General features: G+C 47.5%; 5 protein-coding genes across 5 annotated transcripts; all 5 read right to left on the bottom strand.

Annotated features, from left to right (window-relative positions):
- Nucleotides 1-727: 727 nt before the first annotated feature.
- F5B22DRAFT_644860 (histone deacetylase) lies at nucleotides 728-3,134 on the bottom strand (the record flags this gene model as incomplete). Its single annotated transcript, XM_047978497.1, has 4 exons — nucleotides 728-1,041; nucleotides 1,111-1,375; nucleotides 1,418-1,499; nucleotides 1,549-3,134. 4 exons carry the CDS (start codon nucleotides 3,132-3,134, stop codon nucleotides 728-730), a joined length of 2,247 nt encoding a protein of 748 aa, XP_047832657.1.
- Nucleotides 3,135-5,040: 1,906 nt separating this feature from the next.
- On the bottom strand, nucleotides 5,041-6,301 carry F5B22DRAFT_635229 (uncharacterized protein; the record flags this gene model as incomplete). Its single annotated transcript, XM_047977108.1, has 2 exons — nucleotides 5,041-5,484; nucleotides 5,540-6,301. 2 exons carry the CDS (start codon nucleotides 6,299-6,301, stop codon nucleotides 5,041-5,043), a joined length of 1,206 nt encoding a protein of 401 aa, XP_047832656.1.
- A 1,402-nt stretch (nucleotides 6,302-7,703) lies between these two features.
- On the bottom strand, nucleotides 7,704-9,774 carry F5B22DRAFT_599640 (ribosome biogenesis protein BRX1). Its single transcript, XM_047974474.1, has 8 exons — nucleotides 9,499-9,774; nucleotides 9,388-9,421; nucleotides 9,238-9,306; nucleotides 9,147-9,166; nucleotides 9,034-9,065; nucleotides 8,949-8,962; nucleotides 8,840-8,872; nucleotides 7,704-8,784 (listed from the first exon to the last, which is right to left on the bottom strand). The coding sequence occupies exons 1-8, from the start codon at nucleotides 9,627-9,629 to the stop codon at nucleotides 8,164-8,166; spliced, it is 954 nt and encodes a 317-aa protein (XP_047832655.1). The 5' UTR covers nucleotides 9,630-9,774; the 3' UTR covers nucleotides 7,704-8,163.
- A 1,054-nt stretch (nucleotides 9,775-10,828) lies between these two features.
- Nucleotides 10,829-11,782, bottom strand: F5B22DRAFT_644857 (ras family-domain-containing protein; the record flags this gene model as incomplete). The annotated part of the gene is made up of 5 exons (XM_047978496.1): nucleotides 10,829-10,962; nucleotides 11,050-11,130; nucleotides 11,201-11,590; nucleotides 11,656-11,668; nucleotides 11,762-11,782. 5 exons carry the CDS (start codon nucleotides 11,780-11,782, stop codon nucleotides 10,829-10,831), a joined length of 639 nt encoding a protein of 212 aa, XP_047832654.1.
- Nucleotides 11,783-14,617: 2,835 nt separating this feature from the next.
- On the bottom strand, nucleotides 14,618-15,505 carry F5B22DRAFT_69882 (uncharacterized protein). The gene is made up of 2 exons (XM_047980495.1): nucleotides 15,087-15,505; nucleotides 14,618-15,016 (listed from the first exon to the last, which is right to left on the bottom strand). The coding sequence occupies exons 1-2, from the start codon at nucleotides 15,389-15,391 to the stop codon at nucleotides 14,728-14,730; spliced, it is 594 nt and encodes a 197-aa protein (XP_047832653.1). The 5' UTR covers nucleotides 15,392-15,505; the 3' UTR covers nucleotides 14,618-14,727.
- Nucleotides 15,506-17,663: the final 2,158 nt, after the last annotated feature.

The raw sequence follows: 17,663 nt of genomic DNA, 5'->3' as shown, positions 1-17,663 counted from the left end.
TCTAGAGCTCATCATCGAGATGACATATTCATATCCGCAAACCTCGTAGTGTGAAATTTATGATTATTTCAAAGCTGGCTGCATTTGCTAGGTACGAGTGGAATCATACCAAGAGTTACTATCCCCATCTCATCCTGTGCTACGCACTATGTGAACACATCAGAATCACGTTTACTTATACAGACCTAGGTTAGAGATGAGCGAGCGAGTGAAATGAATTCACAAAGTTTCCAGTCTCAATCTCATCTTGACCCTTCGTCCTAAGCCAAACGTTCTCACAGCCTTTCAAAACCGAGAACTTACTTACTAGTTGTAATTGCCTGCTCACAAGTAATGAACAACAACTCACGCAAGCCCAAGAATCAATAGAAGCACAGTACCTTCTCAAAATAAGCATCGCTACCATGAACTCTATAAACGCAGAGGTAGGTAGATAGATACTGGGTAAACGCCATCGATTTACGCCGACACGAAGCACAAAGCTTCCCGTCCATAGAGGACATGAAAATAGAAGAAAAAAAAAATACAACGAGCTCTGTGTAAATGCTTATCTCCCTCTCTCCCTCCCTCTCTCTTGGCGAAAATCATACAAACAATAGACCTACAGTGAAAAATCCATGAAGCCTATCTGGAGTTAGAGATACAAGTATACAGCTAACCTCCCACTCCTCATTCTTACGTCGTCTCACCTCTGTCATACTACAGATATATGACTTTGCCCTCTTGGTCACCTGTCTTCCTCGGTAGTATGTCCGCTCTTATCTCGAGCCACCCGCGCCATGATCCACTCTTGGACCTCCGAGGCATGTGCCTCCATCATGAGATTGATGCCGGTGTGGGTGCTCTTCTTGACCCCTCCGAAGCGTCTCTTAAGCACCTTCTTCGCCAAATCTTCGTCGCTCCAACAGGCATGGTCGGCCGCCACGAAGACAAGGGAATTATGCTTGTACCAGGTCGAGAGGTCGGGGTCTGTTTCAGACTTGACTGGACGGAGATTACCCGTCACGAAGTTGACAACCCCCGCTATCCGGTCCTTGCACTCTGTTTCATAGTCTTAGTCGACACACTAGATGCAGAACTCAGCGGGAATATGTTCGGCAGATTACGTACCACGGTTGGTGAGGAGAATCTTGACGCCTAAGTAGGCATCGCCGACACCAAGGAGAAATAACTCTTCCACATCGTATAACTGCAGATAGTTGTCCCATATGTAGCTTACGAGCTCCTCGATCTCCTTTTGAAGGCTCCTTTCTGGGGTCCGCGGCATGTGAGCGTCTAAATCCTCAGGATGTGTGATATAGTGAGGTATATTTGCGTCTATAATGCCGAAATCATTTTTGCATCCCCAGTCTATATATGACATAACTCCATTTAGCTATACTCAAGCAGTCAGCAAAGTGTAATGTGGCGTCCAAACAGACTCAGGGGTACTTGCGACGAAGCCGTTGTGTGGGTCGACCGTATTGCTAATAACATCCGGCATCGCTACCAACTCGGGCCTGATCCCTCATTAGTAAAGATAAACTAGGTATTGATAAGGGAGCTCACGGGTCATGAATGATAAACAGGATTTTTTTCTTGGATTGTATATCTGGTGTGACAAGAACCTGGTTGTCAAAAGATGTGAATAGAGTCTCACGCTGGATGAAGAGAGGGACCATGCTGTGCTTTTCAGACATGATTTGTCGTTGGTAGCCGCGAATGACATCATGGAGGCGAGAAGAACCGTTGCCCATCTGCTGTACATCGATGATCCCGGGTCTCATACACTCCCAATAAGGGGCTTGAACAGCCTGAACTTTGGCCAGCACTCTCGCAGCCTCCTTGGCGATAGGCGGCATCTCCATCTGCGGCGGTGCTTCTCCCATGAGGGTTCGTGCCACTGCTAGAGCAGAGTGTGAAATTGCTTGAAGGTTATAGCCACCTTCTAAACACACTGCCACTTTGCCACCAGCCAGCGACATCAACATGTGTGTCATATGAGCATAACAGGGCGGTGTGACGAAACAGCCTCCTAGCTCGTCACCGTCGGCGGCATCGAAACCTGCCGAGATAATCACGAGGTCTGGGTTAAACTCCTGAGCTATTGGCATGACAATTTTCTGAAATGCTGCCAGATACTCTCCATCTCCCATGCCTTGTGATGGCCATGCAATATTGACATTTTTCCCCTTACCCAAGCCATCACCAACCTTATCCAATCCACCGTCGGGGAGCATTGGGTTATCTGGTTTGCCGGGGTAGAAATCTCCATTAGCGTAAACGTGAAGAGAAATATAGAGGACGTTGGGATCCTCGTAAAATATGTTTTGGACGCCGTTTCCATGGTGTACATCCCAATCTAGAATCATGACTTTGCGACAGGTCTCAGGAAATTCGTCCTGGCAGACTCTGGCTCCGATAGGGACATTGTTGAAAAGACAGAATCCCATAGCGGAGTCGTATTCGGCGTGGTGCCCCGGTGGTCGGATAACGGCAAAGGCATTCTTGACACGACCAGCAGCCACGTTTTTGCAGGTCTCGATACAGCCACCCGCGGAGAGGAGAGCTGCTTCATAAGACATTCCCCCCACGTAGAGCGAGGCCCTACCTTGATCCAACGTCATACTAAGAGCCCGGAGATCTTTCGTCGACATACGAGAGAGGCTCTCAACCCAGTCATAGTGCCCAGGTGTGTGAACGGTGCAGATCTCCTGTTTGGTAGCGTCTCTAGCAGGTATCCTCCACATATACTTGTTCGGATCTTTCTTTAGAATATCAAGCAGCTCTGAGTCGGGTCCTTTGTAGACAAGCCCAGCCTTTTTGAAGATCTTCATAATCTCTTCTATTCTCCTTGGGTCCTCTGGGTGATGGGGGGTTGGGCCAAAATCTGCGTTTGCATGGAGCTTCATTCTGTCATCGTAGCAACATCCTGTCGGCAGCCGATTTCTTTTCATTGATTTAAGAAACTCTTCTGTTTCTCCAGTCGATTCAGCATCCTCCATTGCTGCATCTATGTCATCCATGGTAGCGACTACGCCCTCCCGGTCGTGTCCCGAGACAGATAGATGATGCGCATCGCCAACTCCATTAGGCGGTGCATCCACCATGGAATGATCTTCGGTTTCCATGGTATCAGTACTTGTGATAGCCATTGCTATACCTCTCAGAAACTGTGAATGCTGACAGGAAGAGCAGCTCCAATGAGCCGCCTAACAGAGATAGCAATAGAAATTGGTGATACTAGGAAACTGTGCCGACAACAGCACACGGTATCTAAGGATCCAAGAATATGAACTGTGTCATCAAACCTGGCCTCGATACTCAGGCGTACAAAGGTTGAGCAGGTAGACCGGACGTCGGTGCCCGAAGACCGTAGAATTAGCTGGTCGAGATTAGCTCATACATACAATATCTCATGAAACATACTCCTAGTATTATCATAGGAATAGAAGATAAGATGGAGACAGCAGAGAAACATGTAGACCGTCGGAATAGTCTCACAGCTGAATCACGGGCGTCGCGATATACGTGTATGATCTTGTCAAGTAGGCCATTAACCTTGATCGATGCATCCATCAAGAGCGAACAGAATCGATTACAAGGAAGGGGCGTCTCACAGAAAAGAAAGTATGAGGACTAATTGAGAGCAGAAACATTGAGACTAAGGCAGCATCAAGAGAAATGCATAGTCATGATGGTCGATATGACAAAGGGTCGTTGTGCCGTATGACAGAATAAATATATGAAATCGCAAACTTACACCTGAGATATACGGGGGAAAGGGCCGCTTGAGCCACGGAAGGTCAGGTCAACCTACAGGCCCCGGGCGCAAGGCGGACGCCAGGTCGACGGTGCCGTGGCTGACTGGGGGTTTTGGTCTGATCACGAGCGGTCAATACAGATGCGCATCTGGTGCTGCGGCAGCGTGCGCGGTGCGACAAAAACGATGGCTAGCGATATATGTATATATGTGTGGTACGCGGCGTTGTGTGTGGTGTGTGGTGTATTTTGGAATGGGGGCGTGTAGGAAAAGGCTGACTGTCTACCTCGTACCTACAGGTCGACCTCGCAGGGAGCTGCGGCGTGTGTGGTTGGCCAGGTCTAGGCGGTATTAGGGAGCTCGACCCTGATTAATGCCGCTAATATTGGCCACGGTCAGGGGGCCTCTGGGCCCTCCAGCGGCAGTCAGAGGCAAGTGCAGTGTAACATCAGTGCCCTACCAACGTCTGACAGAATAAAAAGCGAGATAAAACAAGAAGAATAGAGTACGAGATGAGGATCAGATCACTCCAGTTCATATTCGAGACTCGTTGAAAGCTATCGGTGGTGCAACGATGAGATTTAGAGGGAGCAAGTAGGTACGCTCTAGTGTATGTATGCAGTAGATAAGTACCCCTTCGTTTCGCGCCACAACTCGGTCTCTACCTACATACTCATGGAGCACCCTGTCAGAACCCATTGTGCATTATTGATTACCTAGCTGTCTTCTTCTGCCATTCAATCATATATTTCTACTCAGAATTACCTTTCATATATTTTTGAAAAGTGTTAGATAACGGCTAGAACCAAGGGGTGCTGTATGAGCCCCCAGCAACTCACTCCAGCTCCAGCACGCTACACAAGATTCTGAAGAAGACAGCTTAGAAGAAAAAGTCATTCATTCCTATTTATAGTTTTGCAAAACAAGACTTTAACTATCGTACACAGCCCAATCTGCCTCAGTAGTGATCAAGGTGTACCTCATGCTTCGAAACAGTTCGAAATGGTTCGAAATGCGTGGCCAAAGTTACGAATCACACAGCATTGTAGCCGGACAAAACAACAGCAACGAAAAAACAAGGTGACCACACACAGCGAACATATGTGATGACCTAAGCCAAACAAAGTCACAATCAGTGACCAAGTCCGTTGATCTGCTCATATACGTAAGCAGAAAAGAGCAAAAGCCGAATCCTGCAATAGACTCCGCAGAGTGAACACGCTGTAAGCCGAGTACAGTAGATACCACACTCGCGATCAATTGCCAAGGAGCCTTTTACGAGCCTGCCATGGATATTTCTAATACCCGCCGCCACGATCGGCACCATCATCACCACGGGGGACGCGACTGGTGAGCTCGAGCGGCTGCTCGGCCAGCTGCTCCTTGGTAATGGGCGGGAATCCCGTAGGCCACGCATCATGATTCCACAGTTCGCATTCGTCCGCGCTCGCTCTGTCGTCAGCAATGATTCCCATCGGCGGGAATGTCTTGGGACGGTCCGGATTCAGAATCGATCTCTCCTCAAGTACGGTCGCAATGGACATGGACAGGGTCTCGCGATCGAAAAGGAAATCGCTAGTGCTGTTCGTGATCGCCATGATCAGGTATTCTTTGCTGTGTCTATAGCAGTGCTCGAGGAAATACTTGAGCAGATCCGGCTCAAGCTTGAGATACGTGTTGACAACTGCCGGGTGGCGGTCCCCATTTTTGCCCCAGGGAATCAGTTCAACAGTGGTGCCCGTCTATTAGATATCGTTAGTTTCGACCTTTGCTATTAGTAGTATCATGATGACTTACTCCACGGTGGACTTTCCCTGGAGACGAGCATAGGTCCTTACTAATCGTTTCATACATGGTGCCTAGCAGATCGTCCAATTCGTGTATCTCTTGGGTTGTGAGGATTCGCAGGTGGTGGAGCCGAGCATCAGTATCGAATTTCTTCGGCATGTGAGAGTTGCGCCAGTAGTTACCATGAAAATAGTGGCTATAGAGCCACCAACGGACAATAGCCTTGCGGAGACGGTTCTCCTCTTCCCATTTCAGGCATCGTCGATCTTCCGGGTGCTCTCTCCAGCGCAAGCGAGGGTAGATCTCAACCCACCAATCTACAACTTTGACCAGGTGCGCTACGCTGACAAGATCATACCCATACAACTTAACCTTCTCAGGACAGACAATCTTTCCGTTCTTCCAATCTACGGGGCTTCGCATGAGGAAGATCTTATCTTCCGGTGCGTTGTCGGGATTGAAACAGAAACTGACGGTGAGGGGGTGCAGCATTCTACCAGGGAGGAAGTCATTTTGGTTGGCCATGTAAAGTTGCAAGATAAGCTCAATCTCTGGGCGATTGCGGAGGATCTTCAGTAGGATATGAGCTCTCTTATCTGTGAAAATTTGATGGAAGCGTTGGTTTACTAGGCCGAAGTTGGCGAGATCACTTGGGCCCATGGCCTCCATGATTTCGAGGACAACCTCAACGGGAATAGTCTCAAAAGGAGACGTCGAGATTGGCGCTATCGGCGCATCGCTCTGGACGTGTCTAGATGAATGATGTGCCATGTTCGAGGTTGTCGTAATTGAATCAACAATTAAAGTCCGACGAGTTGACAATGGTACCTTCGAAAATCTTTGAGATTTTACCGCCGGTGTATATGCGAGACGCTCTGGATTTGTGAAGGCGTCGATATATTCGTTCGGTTGAGGATTAGAGCACATCAGGGGTGCTGAGATGTACACGGAGGGAGAGGCCCTTCCCAGAGAAATAAGAGGTATATTTTGAGGAATCCAATGAGAAGGCGGGTGCTCTGGGGAGATCGCGAAGTCCAGAGATCAGAATCTCAAAAGCTACCTTGTGAAAACTCTAAGCTTGCCCTGAGAACAATCTATCCTTCTATTGACGGAGGATGTAGCTGAATCAAGAAGTGTTTACCCCAGATTTGTTATGTAAACAAACGATGGCAGTAAGCTGTCCAGCCTAGTAGATGAAGTTCGCCGTGGTTACAAATCGTTTTTGGGTGTAAACGCCGACAGGTATGAAAGTACCTGTACATGTACCCCAAACTGGATGGTAAGCAGATTGCTTTCCTACAAGCAAAGCCTTTTCTGCCTCCAAGATTCGTGGGTATCACCCAGGGGATGAATCGAGATGCACGCGTTGATTGTACAGTCTATCTTTCCAGAGAGTATATTTTTAGTTGGACGACAATGTTGAATCACTTTGACCAATGAATATGTTCTAGTAGGTGATCAGCAACTGGCTCTTGTGATCAAGGTGCTTTAAGAGGTGACTCACAAATGCAATCTTGTGATAGAATGCTGTGCATGCGTTTTTTGAATGCAACTGCCTCTTTGTAATATGAATGTTCTGTAGTGGTATCCTCACTCCTGATCTTGAGATCAGGTCTCTCAGAACTATGGAAGCTCTGATGATATATTCCTCTGCTGTCCAGCAAATGCTTGACAGCCTTCTCTGCGCACCTTTTTGTTTGTCCTCCTCCAATTGTTCTCCCTGCAGTCGACGATGCAGCACCTTGGGCCAATCAGGAAGTAGGCCAACTAGCTCAGACGGCGCTATCAATTGCCCAGTGCCCCTTTGATTGGACCTAGGGCAGAGAATCACTCAACTCAACTGACAACAACCCCTCCGTTGGGGCTATAATCTGAAGGCAAAGTGCACGAGAGCATCGTGTACTGTGTAGAAGACAATGCCGAAATGGCAGGTCGGTGATGTGGTGGTGTCATGATTGGCTTGAAGATTAGAAGGTAAGAAGAAGAGTGACGCGCTTGAAGTCGCGCCTGCTTAAATGGGAGAGCAAGGGAGAGCTACCTATGATGACAAGGATCCCCAGAGCTATAGATGGCCCGTGCAGGCTTCCCCTGATTCGCTGAGACCATACAGCCTCAACAGCTGCTGACCTGAGGCCGGACAGAGCCGGAGTTCCGGAGAAACCTTGCTCCTAGTGTCATCTTCTTTTCCAATTAAGGCATCAATACGATAGGCGATAGGCTGGGAACGATTTAGGTGGTGACTAGTAGATAGACCAAGAATTGTAACTATTATATTGTGGTCACCGCCGTAGAAAAGGGATATCACTATATGTAGAGAAGGACAATGATATGCCTCGAAAACTAGACCTGGCACATGATGTATCTATAGATAATGCACAGCGAATCAATTTTGATGGTTTACAGTCATTCGGAGGCTCGTAGGCAACCTATAACTAGACTGAACAAGTCTCAAATAATCCTGCTATTGCCGTAAGCTACAAAGGCCTACCATAACACGTTCCTCAATCAAGGGTTGGTATAGATAGATATACATTTTTTCAGATGCAAATCTCCAAGTGAGAAAATTAGCTTAGGCAAGCATGATGCATTGCCATGTAGAACGCCAAAACACCGGCCCGAACAAAAGTAATCGCTCAAGCGAAGAGTTCCCTTGAGTCTAGCTGATCCACCGGTTTTTGATCTCCGTCCGTCCGCAAGCCCAGGTCTCCCATCTTTGACTGCCGGTTTATATTCTGTTCTGCTCGGGAATTGCTCTTGGCTGCTCCCTTCCGTCTTAGATCGGCTCGGACTTGGTTCGGGGAGACGAAGTGCTTGTTCTCATAGAGCAGCGCACCACCAAACGAACCCTCTTGGATTATGATTGGTTGGAGCACGCATCGAGGTCCTATTTCGAGGAGAGAGATATCGAGCTCCTTGCCCTTATCCGCGTGTTTGGACTTCTTTTTCTTGCTCTCCTCTGAAGCCTCTTCTCCTTCGGCGCCGTCTTTTTTCGTAGGCTCAGTTTCTTGCACTTGATATACTCTCAAGAAAATGCGCCCATCAGCTACTGAGAAAGACATTACATGGTCGATAAAGGGCTTAGATCGTTTTTGTAGGGGTGGAACGCCCATAATTTGGAGGAAGAGTTGCTTAATGACCTGAAGATGCGGCTCCGTGTCGAAAGTTTTATCAAACGATAAAATCGGCCTGCTTCCCTTCAAGCAGTTTCCTGAAAAGGCCAACTCTTCCATTGTGTGAATATTGCTGACGAGGAACTAAACATCATGTTAGACACATTGAGGTAGACATACAATAGATTGACCAACTGACCTTGCATGTCGGTCCATTAGGCGCTTTAGACAACTATTAGAACCGGGTTAGCATCTCACCACTTGTGGCTTTCGACAGACAAAGCCGCAGTCAGGAAAATTGAACGAACCCAAAGATATAGATCTAAATTAGGCGCGAATTAGTAAATGCCAGTAACACGGGCGTTGACAAGAACATGAGAGTCAATGACTGACCTTGACCTTTCCTAGCTTCGAAAAAGCAGATGCTGTCCGAAATGTCAGCATTTGCTGATGTACCGAGATAAAGAGACCTTCAAGAAGGTATAATCTCATATACTTATACTCACTTATTACAGTTATACAACTCCTAAATCAATGAATTAGCACCCCATCTCATTTCAACTCATCTTGCCTCGACAAGACCAGGGTCAAACATACAGCCAACTCATTCAGTTCTCCAAGCTTCTTCTTCTGGTCATACTTGGCATCCACGCGACCATGTGGCATCTAACAGATGCCAGTTAGTACACGTGTATACCTCTACCGAACAGGCAGATACGCTTAAACGTTCAGACAACAGGAACATACCATGCTCGCCAGATCCTTAAGAAGATGTCGATGCCTGTATCACATCATCAGTACGCAGTATCCTCATAACAACACGCAGAAAGCTGAGACGTATGCATCTTGACAACATACCGATAAGTCACACCTCGCGACGTCAACATGAGCACTCTCTGCTTATTCCTTGGCTTGACGCCGCCACCATCATTAGCAGACGCATCGTCTTTGGCCGCCGATTTCGAAAGGGCCTTGTAAACCGCCGCCATATTGCTCTATTTCTCCTAGCCTCTCAAGAAGTCAAACCGAAAAAAGAGTGAAAAAATAAAATATATTGGCTCAGCAAATTGAGTTGCTTGCGTTCCTAGCATTGAACCATTGGCATAGGATAGGATAGGATAGGATAGGTAGCTCTCTCCCGAACTTTTTTTTGGAACTTGACCAACCGATAAGAGAACCGATAAGAGTGGGGTGCTGCTTGGTGCAGAGGCTATTGTGGGGACAGGGGTGGCACTACTGTAAGTACATCCGCTCCGTACTGTACACTGCAGATGTTAGGTACATCTTGAGTAGGCGAGAGTGGTACGAAGTAGGTACCTCAAAGTAAACCTCTGTTGCGGCGCGAAGTGGCTGGAGATCTGTGCTCCCTGCGCTCTCTACCTACATAGGTATCCCTGCTGCCTACACCTTATGTACATATAAGTATAGCGTACCTACCTACTGTTCTGTTATGTAGGTCAAGCCCACACAAACGAAGCTACAGCACACTTCATGCATTCAAGTTGGTACCGGTATCTTGCAAATCGATCGATCTAAGTTCAACAAATATCTTGAAAGCAGAACCAATCTCGACTTGATTTCTGCAGCAGTGCAGCTATATCCAGGCTCTCTAGTCTCCAGATAACGCACGATTTATGAATACCTACGTAATCTAGCAGATTAGCGATCGGATTTCGATGCAGAGATACATTTAATCCTCCTTTTCGGACATTTCAGGTCCTTGGTATTTTCCATTCTGCCTACATAGGTACAGACGAACGGCTGCTGAGATGAGGGGCCGATCAAACACTGGCAAATGTACAAGCACTAACAAGGCAACGGTGTCTTTTTTTTTTCTTTTTTTTTTTATTAACACACGACGTTTCTCGAGAAACTTGAGACTTGAGAGAGAAATGGCGGTGGGCATTCATAGAGATTAAAAATCCACTAGCGACCTTTCTCGACATGTCACATCTCAGACTACCTGCAGCACAATGGCTACCATAAAAGAGAAAAACAAGAGAATTGCAACCCGGTAGAGATAGACAGAAAAGGACCATGAATTGCTAACCCTTTCCCCATCTTAATGCATCGTCAACCCATCCCGTAGCGGTATTCCCAACAAATTACAACGTGACGCCGTGTACGTAACATTCATGCCAACCGTATAAACCGTCACATGCTATCCCACAGGGCCGCATTACCACGTCTAACAACACTTTCCTCCCTGCTTAGCCGAGTCGTCCGCCGACTTGCTCAGCGAAATGCTGGTTCCTGCTGCCATCGGGGGCGACGCACCGTCGCCACTGTCGAGCGCTTTGCTAGAAACAATTCGGTAGATCTCTGTGTGTTTTCACGTTAGATATACGGTTGCCTTGTCCAGGTCTGGAAAAGGGAGGGTGGGGCGTAGACCAGAGTCCGGAGGCATACCTGTCAAGATGTTCTGGAAAGCAAGTTCGACGTTGCTGGCATCTAGAGCTGAGGTTTCTATAAAAGATAGGTGGTTCTCGCCTAGCGGTTCGAATTGTTAGCACTCGATTAGCATTCACGATGTGCACGGGACAGCGGTGGATCGACGTACTGGCAAAGGCCTTGGCCTCGTCAGTGGGGACAGCGCGCAGGTGCCGCAGATCGCTCTTGTTGCCAACTAGCATGATAACGATGTTGGCGTCGGCGTGGGCTCGTAGCTCCTTAAGCCATCTTGTGACATTCTCGTAGGTCTGGTGCTTGCTGATGTCATATACGAGCAGGGCGCCGACAGCGCCACGATAGTATGCGGAGGTGATGGCGCGGTAGCGCTCCTGGCCGGCAGTATCCCAGATCTGTGCCTTGATTGTCTTGGAATCGACTTGAATAGAACGGGTAGCGAACTCGACACCGATCGTCGACTTGGAGTCCAGGTTGAACTCGTTTCGCGTGAATCGACTCAACAGATTGGACTTTCCGACGCCGGAGTCTCCAATCAGCACCACTACATCGGGGCAAAAAGTCAGTTCTCGGAAAATGGATCGCATGTGAATTGGCGAGCGGGCGCACCTTTGAAGAGGAACTGCAGAGCAAGTGCTTGTTAGCGGCGACGTTCCTGGGGATGGTGGAGAATGCGGTCACGGTAGCGAGACAGCAGGCGGTCGACTTGACTTACATCATACTCGTCGTTGGCCATGTTGGGCAATCAATCAGGGTCGCTGGGTTATTGAGGCGAAAGCAGCGGTGCCGACGGTCGTGAATGCAGGCGATGTACCGAGATGCGTCAGGCGTTGGTTGCTCAGGGGAAGATTGACGACGACGGCGGTGATCAAGGGCAGTCAGGCAGGTGACAGTCAACGGCAGTCTAAATGCTAGGTCACTCAGGCCCAAAGACAGTCAGTCAGTCAACTAGGCAGTCACACAAAGGCGATATAGCACACGGTGTGAGGCCGGGAGTACGGAGGGCTGGTCCCTGGATAACGATTCTTTTGTGCTTCAATTGTGCTTCGACACAGTGAGTAAAGAGGTTGAAATGGATTCGTTGTCAAGAGGATGCTATCTAGATTAGCAAGGTAGGTAGATGGGTATCTTTTAGCAATGTAGAGTGTCAGGAGCCAACGATGTTTGGAATGGTGGAGTGAAGTGGAGTGTGTGGATGGTAAAGTACCCACCTACTAAACGTGCTGGGGGGGTGTAGAGGGGTGTTATAGAAGGTTTAGTGCTAAGCCTAAGCCTTCTATCAGTGAAGCATGGCCATCTGTTCGGGTCTGTTCGGGGTTCTGCCTGGGCGGTCTGCTATCTCCTGGCCTGTACTTTACTGGCAGGCACGGTGAACCAACAAGGGAGGGACCTGAACAACGGGGATAGTTGGGGAGAACCGTAGTACATGCAATTATTGACCGGTAATTGAATGTACCTAGTGGTACCTACAGTATGTACATCTGCATTGCGTTCGTCCCGTGGCTGGGCCGTTCGTACATCCTCGACTGCGCCTCGTTTGAGCTCCCTTAAAAACTAGGTACCTAGGTAGGTACTGAGCCAACTCGTCAACAACCCTTTAGCGCGTGAAAGAGCCACGCCGCCTGCGGCTTTTGGCTTCCCTTAGAGGCAGGGTGTTTTACTCGAAGGTATTGCGCCCGTCTCTCAAGAAAATCCATTAGCTCAGGAGTTCCCCTGTACTCTTGCGTTTTATCTTCGACCTCTCGTTGTTGGTACTCGTCTTCCCACAAAGCTCTCAGCTTCTTATTGTAGTAAGTCTTCCATTCATGTTGTCCACGCGGGAGGGACTCCCAAGCCCTCTCTAGAGCCCTCCACTTCTTGCAAGGATGAAATATGACAGCGGCAGCATACGCAACAGGTGTCATCTTCTCGTAATAAGTCCTTAAGTGTGTATAGCCAAGTCTCATATAAACCTTGAGGTGAGGATACGGCGGGTCTTCGTATCCATACCCTCGAATACATCCATCTCTTCCATCTCGATTTCGCCGTTTTCTTTAATAGCCTCAAGTACAACGGTCCCTTCTGCTGCGTGTTCAAGATGATCAAGGAGGTGTTCATAAAGTGGAAAGACCCCCCAAAAGCCTCCTGATGTAGCCCGGCCCCTCGTAATCCCGTCACCTTGCAGCTGTTGTGTCGCAAGGCTTAAAGGCTGCAAGACCTTTTGGAGGGCTATCACTACTAGCTACTCCGCCTGCGAGAGTTGTTCCTCTATAATTGTAGGCTTGGCGATACCTTTATCTTCATACCTCTCTTGAAGGATACGGTGGAAGCGCTTCAAGGCAGCTCTTTGTTTGATGGTGCTAGCAGCTATCCTCTCGTTAGATGACCATTGGTTCTCGTTATTATAGATCCACGAGCAGATATTCTTCTTTGGTTGAACCTGCCTCTATATGGTTATTAGTAATGAAACGGGCTAAGGGCGGAATTGCTAACCTGGGCTTCTTCCTAAGCCTCGTATAATTGGCTACTTTAACGAAATGCTACTCAGTGGTTGTGGAGTTTGCTAAAGGGGCTATGCTTGCGGTATTCCTTTAAAGATTCCTTACTAATATTAGTTGGTACCGGAAATTGAGGTACATAATCTTCTAGTTCCTTTATATTATTCTCGAAGCCTTCGTCGTCGTCTTCGTCGTCTGCTAATTTTTCGAGGGCTTGGTTAAGGGCTTGAGCCTCTGCACCATCGTCGAATTCCTCGCTTTCCAGGTTGTGAAGAAGGTGGTCAAAGTTATCTAACCTGCTACCGTACATCATACGTCGAACACAACGGTGAATAACGTGAGGACTACAGCGCATCCGTGTCTCTTGGGCATTAAGGTCGAATTCGAAGGCGAGGGCTGCCACAGCCGTATCATTATTAGAAGCATTATCTAAAGTGTCGGTAGGTCTACAACGTACGTTGTTGTTGGATCCGAAGCAATTGCGTGTTTATTCATCTACAGGTGCTATATTTTGATATGTTCTCTTCTTTTTCTTTCTCGCTAGTCCAGCAGCCACCTATACATTGATACTCTTATAGTCGAGCAGGTAACTATGTACTTGACCCACGAAACTAGTGTTTCGTGGGTCTTACATTCGATGGTTTGCCTTGATACATACCCAGATAAGTATGCCGTCATAGCGCTGATCTGCTTGTCCTCATCCAACTAATTAGTCCTCATTGCTTCGATTCATAGTTTGTTCCAGCATAAAGTGAAATAACCGACTCTAACGATGCTGGTTAGCCTTGATGCACGATAGTTATATCATTAGGCAATGAGTGACCTCTTATTTAGATCAAACGCGCGTATAATTGACGAGATCTCTTGAGCAAATTGCAATAAACTTCTATGGCAGCGAAGAGCCTTGTCATCCAAGGCTTGCACGACCCTTCTGGGTCTATATATACACATTGCCGGTCGGGGTTGTAACCTCCGGAAGTCCATCCAAATGTTTCACTTTTGGAGGCCTGAATGGCCTTACGTTGCACGCCTTTGACCTTCGGCCGAAGGTTGGATTAGGTGCTACCCAAAAGTTCCCTTTGTGTGAGGGTTGAGATCAGAGATCCCAACCACGTGTGACACCTGGCGCTACATCGTACTTATAAATAACTGACGTTGCCAAAGCCTAAAAAATTACATCGAGTCCTCGTTGCTCTACTCTACGTTACTCTATTTTCTCCATATCTCTTACTGTTATTCTTCCTTCCCTCCGGCCAACATCTTCATTTACTCTTCGCCGGTCCGTGGTGCCTTTTCTTTTCTGACAGCACCTCGGCACGGCTAAGACCTTTTCCCCCGCATACTCTGCAAGATCTACATGGAAAGGCAGATGTGTGTTTGCGTATACGCCGTTATCATCTTCGATTTCGATAATATTAATCTGGAGGACTTCGGGATCATGGTCATCGGGTGGGACAAGGTGGTCAAAGGTAACACCGTAATAATCGATTTCCCTGTTATGTAACAAACTTTTTTTTAACTCGACTGAGAAAGAAAGAAGGAAAGATGGAGAAGGCGGCTTACTGCACAGGCTTTGGGTGCATTATCCAACCAAGATACTCGTCCCGTACCACAAGATCACCTTGAATATCCGGTGATGCATTTCGTCGATATAGTAACGAATACGTTAACTCGGCAAGTTTCGGCCCCGCAGGCTGCGGAAACTCAGGCTGAATATCTTTGACGTGCCACTGGATATTAGGGAAGAGCCTTTCAACAGCGACAAGCGGGCCCTCGATCTGGATACGGAGGGGTCTATCAGGAGGTGGGGGGTGATATTGGTTAATCGGGTTGCGAATACAAGGCGGGATATAAAGCTTCAATGCCATGATATCTAATAAGGTGGGTAAAATAGCTTAGTAGACAAGTGAATGTCGTTTCGAGATTAAAGGGAAAGCCTGTTAGACTTAACTATCTACAGCTAAGTAGCAGCTTTCCATGCTGGAAGTTACTAGTCTAAATACAGATTCTAACATGGTAGGTATTCCCATAACCCTGTCCTTGTGACTCGTGAGTCATGTGTCAAGGCCCCAAGGCGCTTAGGCACAGATCGGTGGGTTATAGAGTGAGGGAGGTTCGATTCCTTCCAGTGCTATAAATGGAATCATTGCCGCGCGGCATCAAAGCCTGGTTTCTAAGATATTTGTCCAATAGAATACTAGCATTGGAATCTAAAGGAGTAGAGACGAGACAGTGTTTGAAGATGGCCCGGGCCATACCCTCCCGACCTCCAAACGGCCGCAGTTAGGCTGGCAGGTGGCCACACCTGATAGACCAACGCGCTTAGGCAGCGCTGGCATGGCCTAAGTACAGATTCAGCCTGCGCCCCTCTTACATAGGTTCGATTCCTAACAGCACAACACAAGTTTTCGCCGGTTGACTCATCTAGGGGGAGGCACAGCCACTAGCGCCATGCCTCTGAAGTATGTTGGTTGTACGGCGCTCAAAGCAATTTCCAACTTGAAGTAAGAGTGTGGCACGGCAAGGCGCCCATATGAGTCTTTTGGCTGCGACTGTGACAAGGGCTATATTCAGGGCTCAAACTACATATCAGTACAATCTAGGACTTCCATCGCCCTGTTGGTTTCCTTATTGTTATGTCTCTTTGCATATGAGGGGTAGTCTCATGATCTTCCCTTCTTCTAATGATCGTATTCTTCGCAGGTCAGTATGTCCTTGACTGGCTAAGAAGCTAACCAGCCACCGGCCTCAACAGCGGCCAGTTTCCTGGGAACAACTAACACAGAACAAAAAGGCATAGCTGAGCAGCTAATATACGTGTGACCCAGCTGTAACTAGTGAAAATATAGTCACCTGCCGACCTTAACTGTGACCAGGATTTCGAGAAGAACCAACATTTATATAAGATAAGAACTATTAGGCTGTTGGTTGGTGACTAGATGAGGTTGTTTAGGTGCCTAACTAACACAGGCAGATTCAAGGGAATAACCAACACTGATGTAAAATGAGCCATCTATTCAACAACGAGGAATCAACATCTTGTGGGTATAAAGGCATTGACATTTGCTCGTGTCATAATCGTAGAAATGTAAACCATCAGACCTTCATCACTTACACATTTCAAGCTCTCAAGTTCGATTCAGTTTCACCGGTTATCAAAATCCGCTTCCAACCAGTTTTATCTCATTTCATAAGAATCTTCATTTACAGTGAGAAACACCATTCTTCAGAATCTACAGTCTGTTCTAGAATGATTTGCTAGTGGCTCGCTAACTAACTCAACAGATGTGCGTCATATACACCGATTACTATAGCTGCGGTCACATTGTGCCTCGGAGAAGAACGCACCCATGCCCACAAGCCGGACAATGCCTGCCCGTTTACCGCGATGGCGTGACACACACCTGGAACTGTGGTGCTACTGCATGCAACACCCCCCCATCATCCGATTAAAAACGGTATTATTAGCTGGCCTGCATACCCTTAGTCCTACTTGCAACAGAGCAATCGCTAGACTATAATCATTTGAAGGCTCGAGGGTTTTTATGCAATAGATGCTGAAGGATTTTGTGTGGAACATTTTGTATATTATTTCAGGGGTAACCTTGTGTGGTTAGTAAAATAAGGAGAATTGTTTCCTGGGTTTACAATTTAACTTTTCATATATTAGTAGTTAAGTGTGTGACGACCACACACTAAGACCAGACCAGACCAGACCTAGACCTGCAAATATAAACCACCAGGCCAAGTTGTGCATACAACTTGGAGTCCTGTACGCTTTTGCGGAGACATAGCGCAGTAGGAGTGGTCTATCATTGCGTGCGTGACAGAGTATCACTCTTTTATTCAAGCTTCACTTTAAGAAGCATTACACACTCCTTTAAATTTTACTTTCAGTCGCTCTTTTTCATTACTTTATACTCAGTCTTTTAATACATACATACATACACGCTGCTTGACCACCCGCCTCGTCTCACTACTAACGACAACGCTACCAGTGGGAATAATAGGCTGTACTATTTCTGTGATGCAGTCCTGTGTGTCGGCGTCATACGATCAGACGGTCCGGATCTGGTCGACCGGTACGGGTAACTGCCTCCAATCAATAGATCTCAGCATCTTTTCCTCTACGTTATCCTT

This window comes from Xylaria bambusicola, assembly GCF_022495145.1.
Source record: "Xylaria bambusicola strain CBS 139988 unplaced genomic scaffold F5B22scaffold_12, whole genome shotgun sequence".
NCBI lineage: Eukaryota > Fungi > Ascomycota > Sordariomycetes > Xylariales > Xylariaceae > Xylaria > Xylaria bambusicola.
The sequence above is the reverse complement of the archived record's forward strand: the minus strand, read 5'-3'. Positions and strand labels throughout refer to the sequence as shown.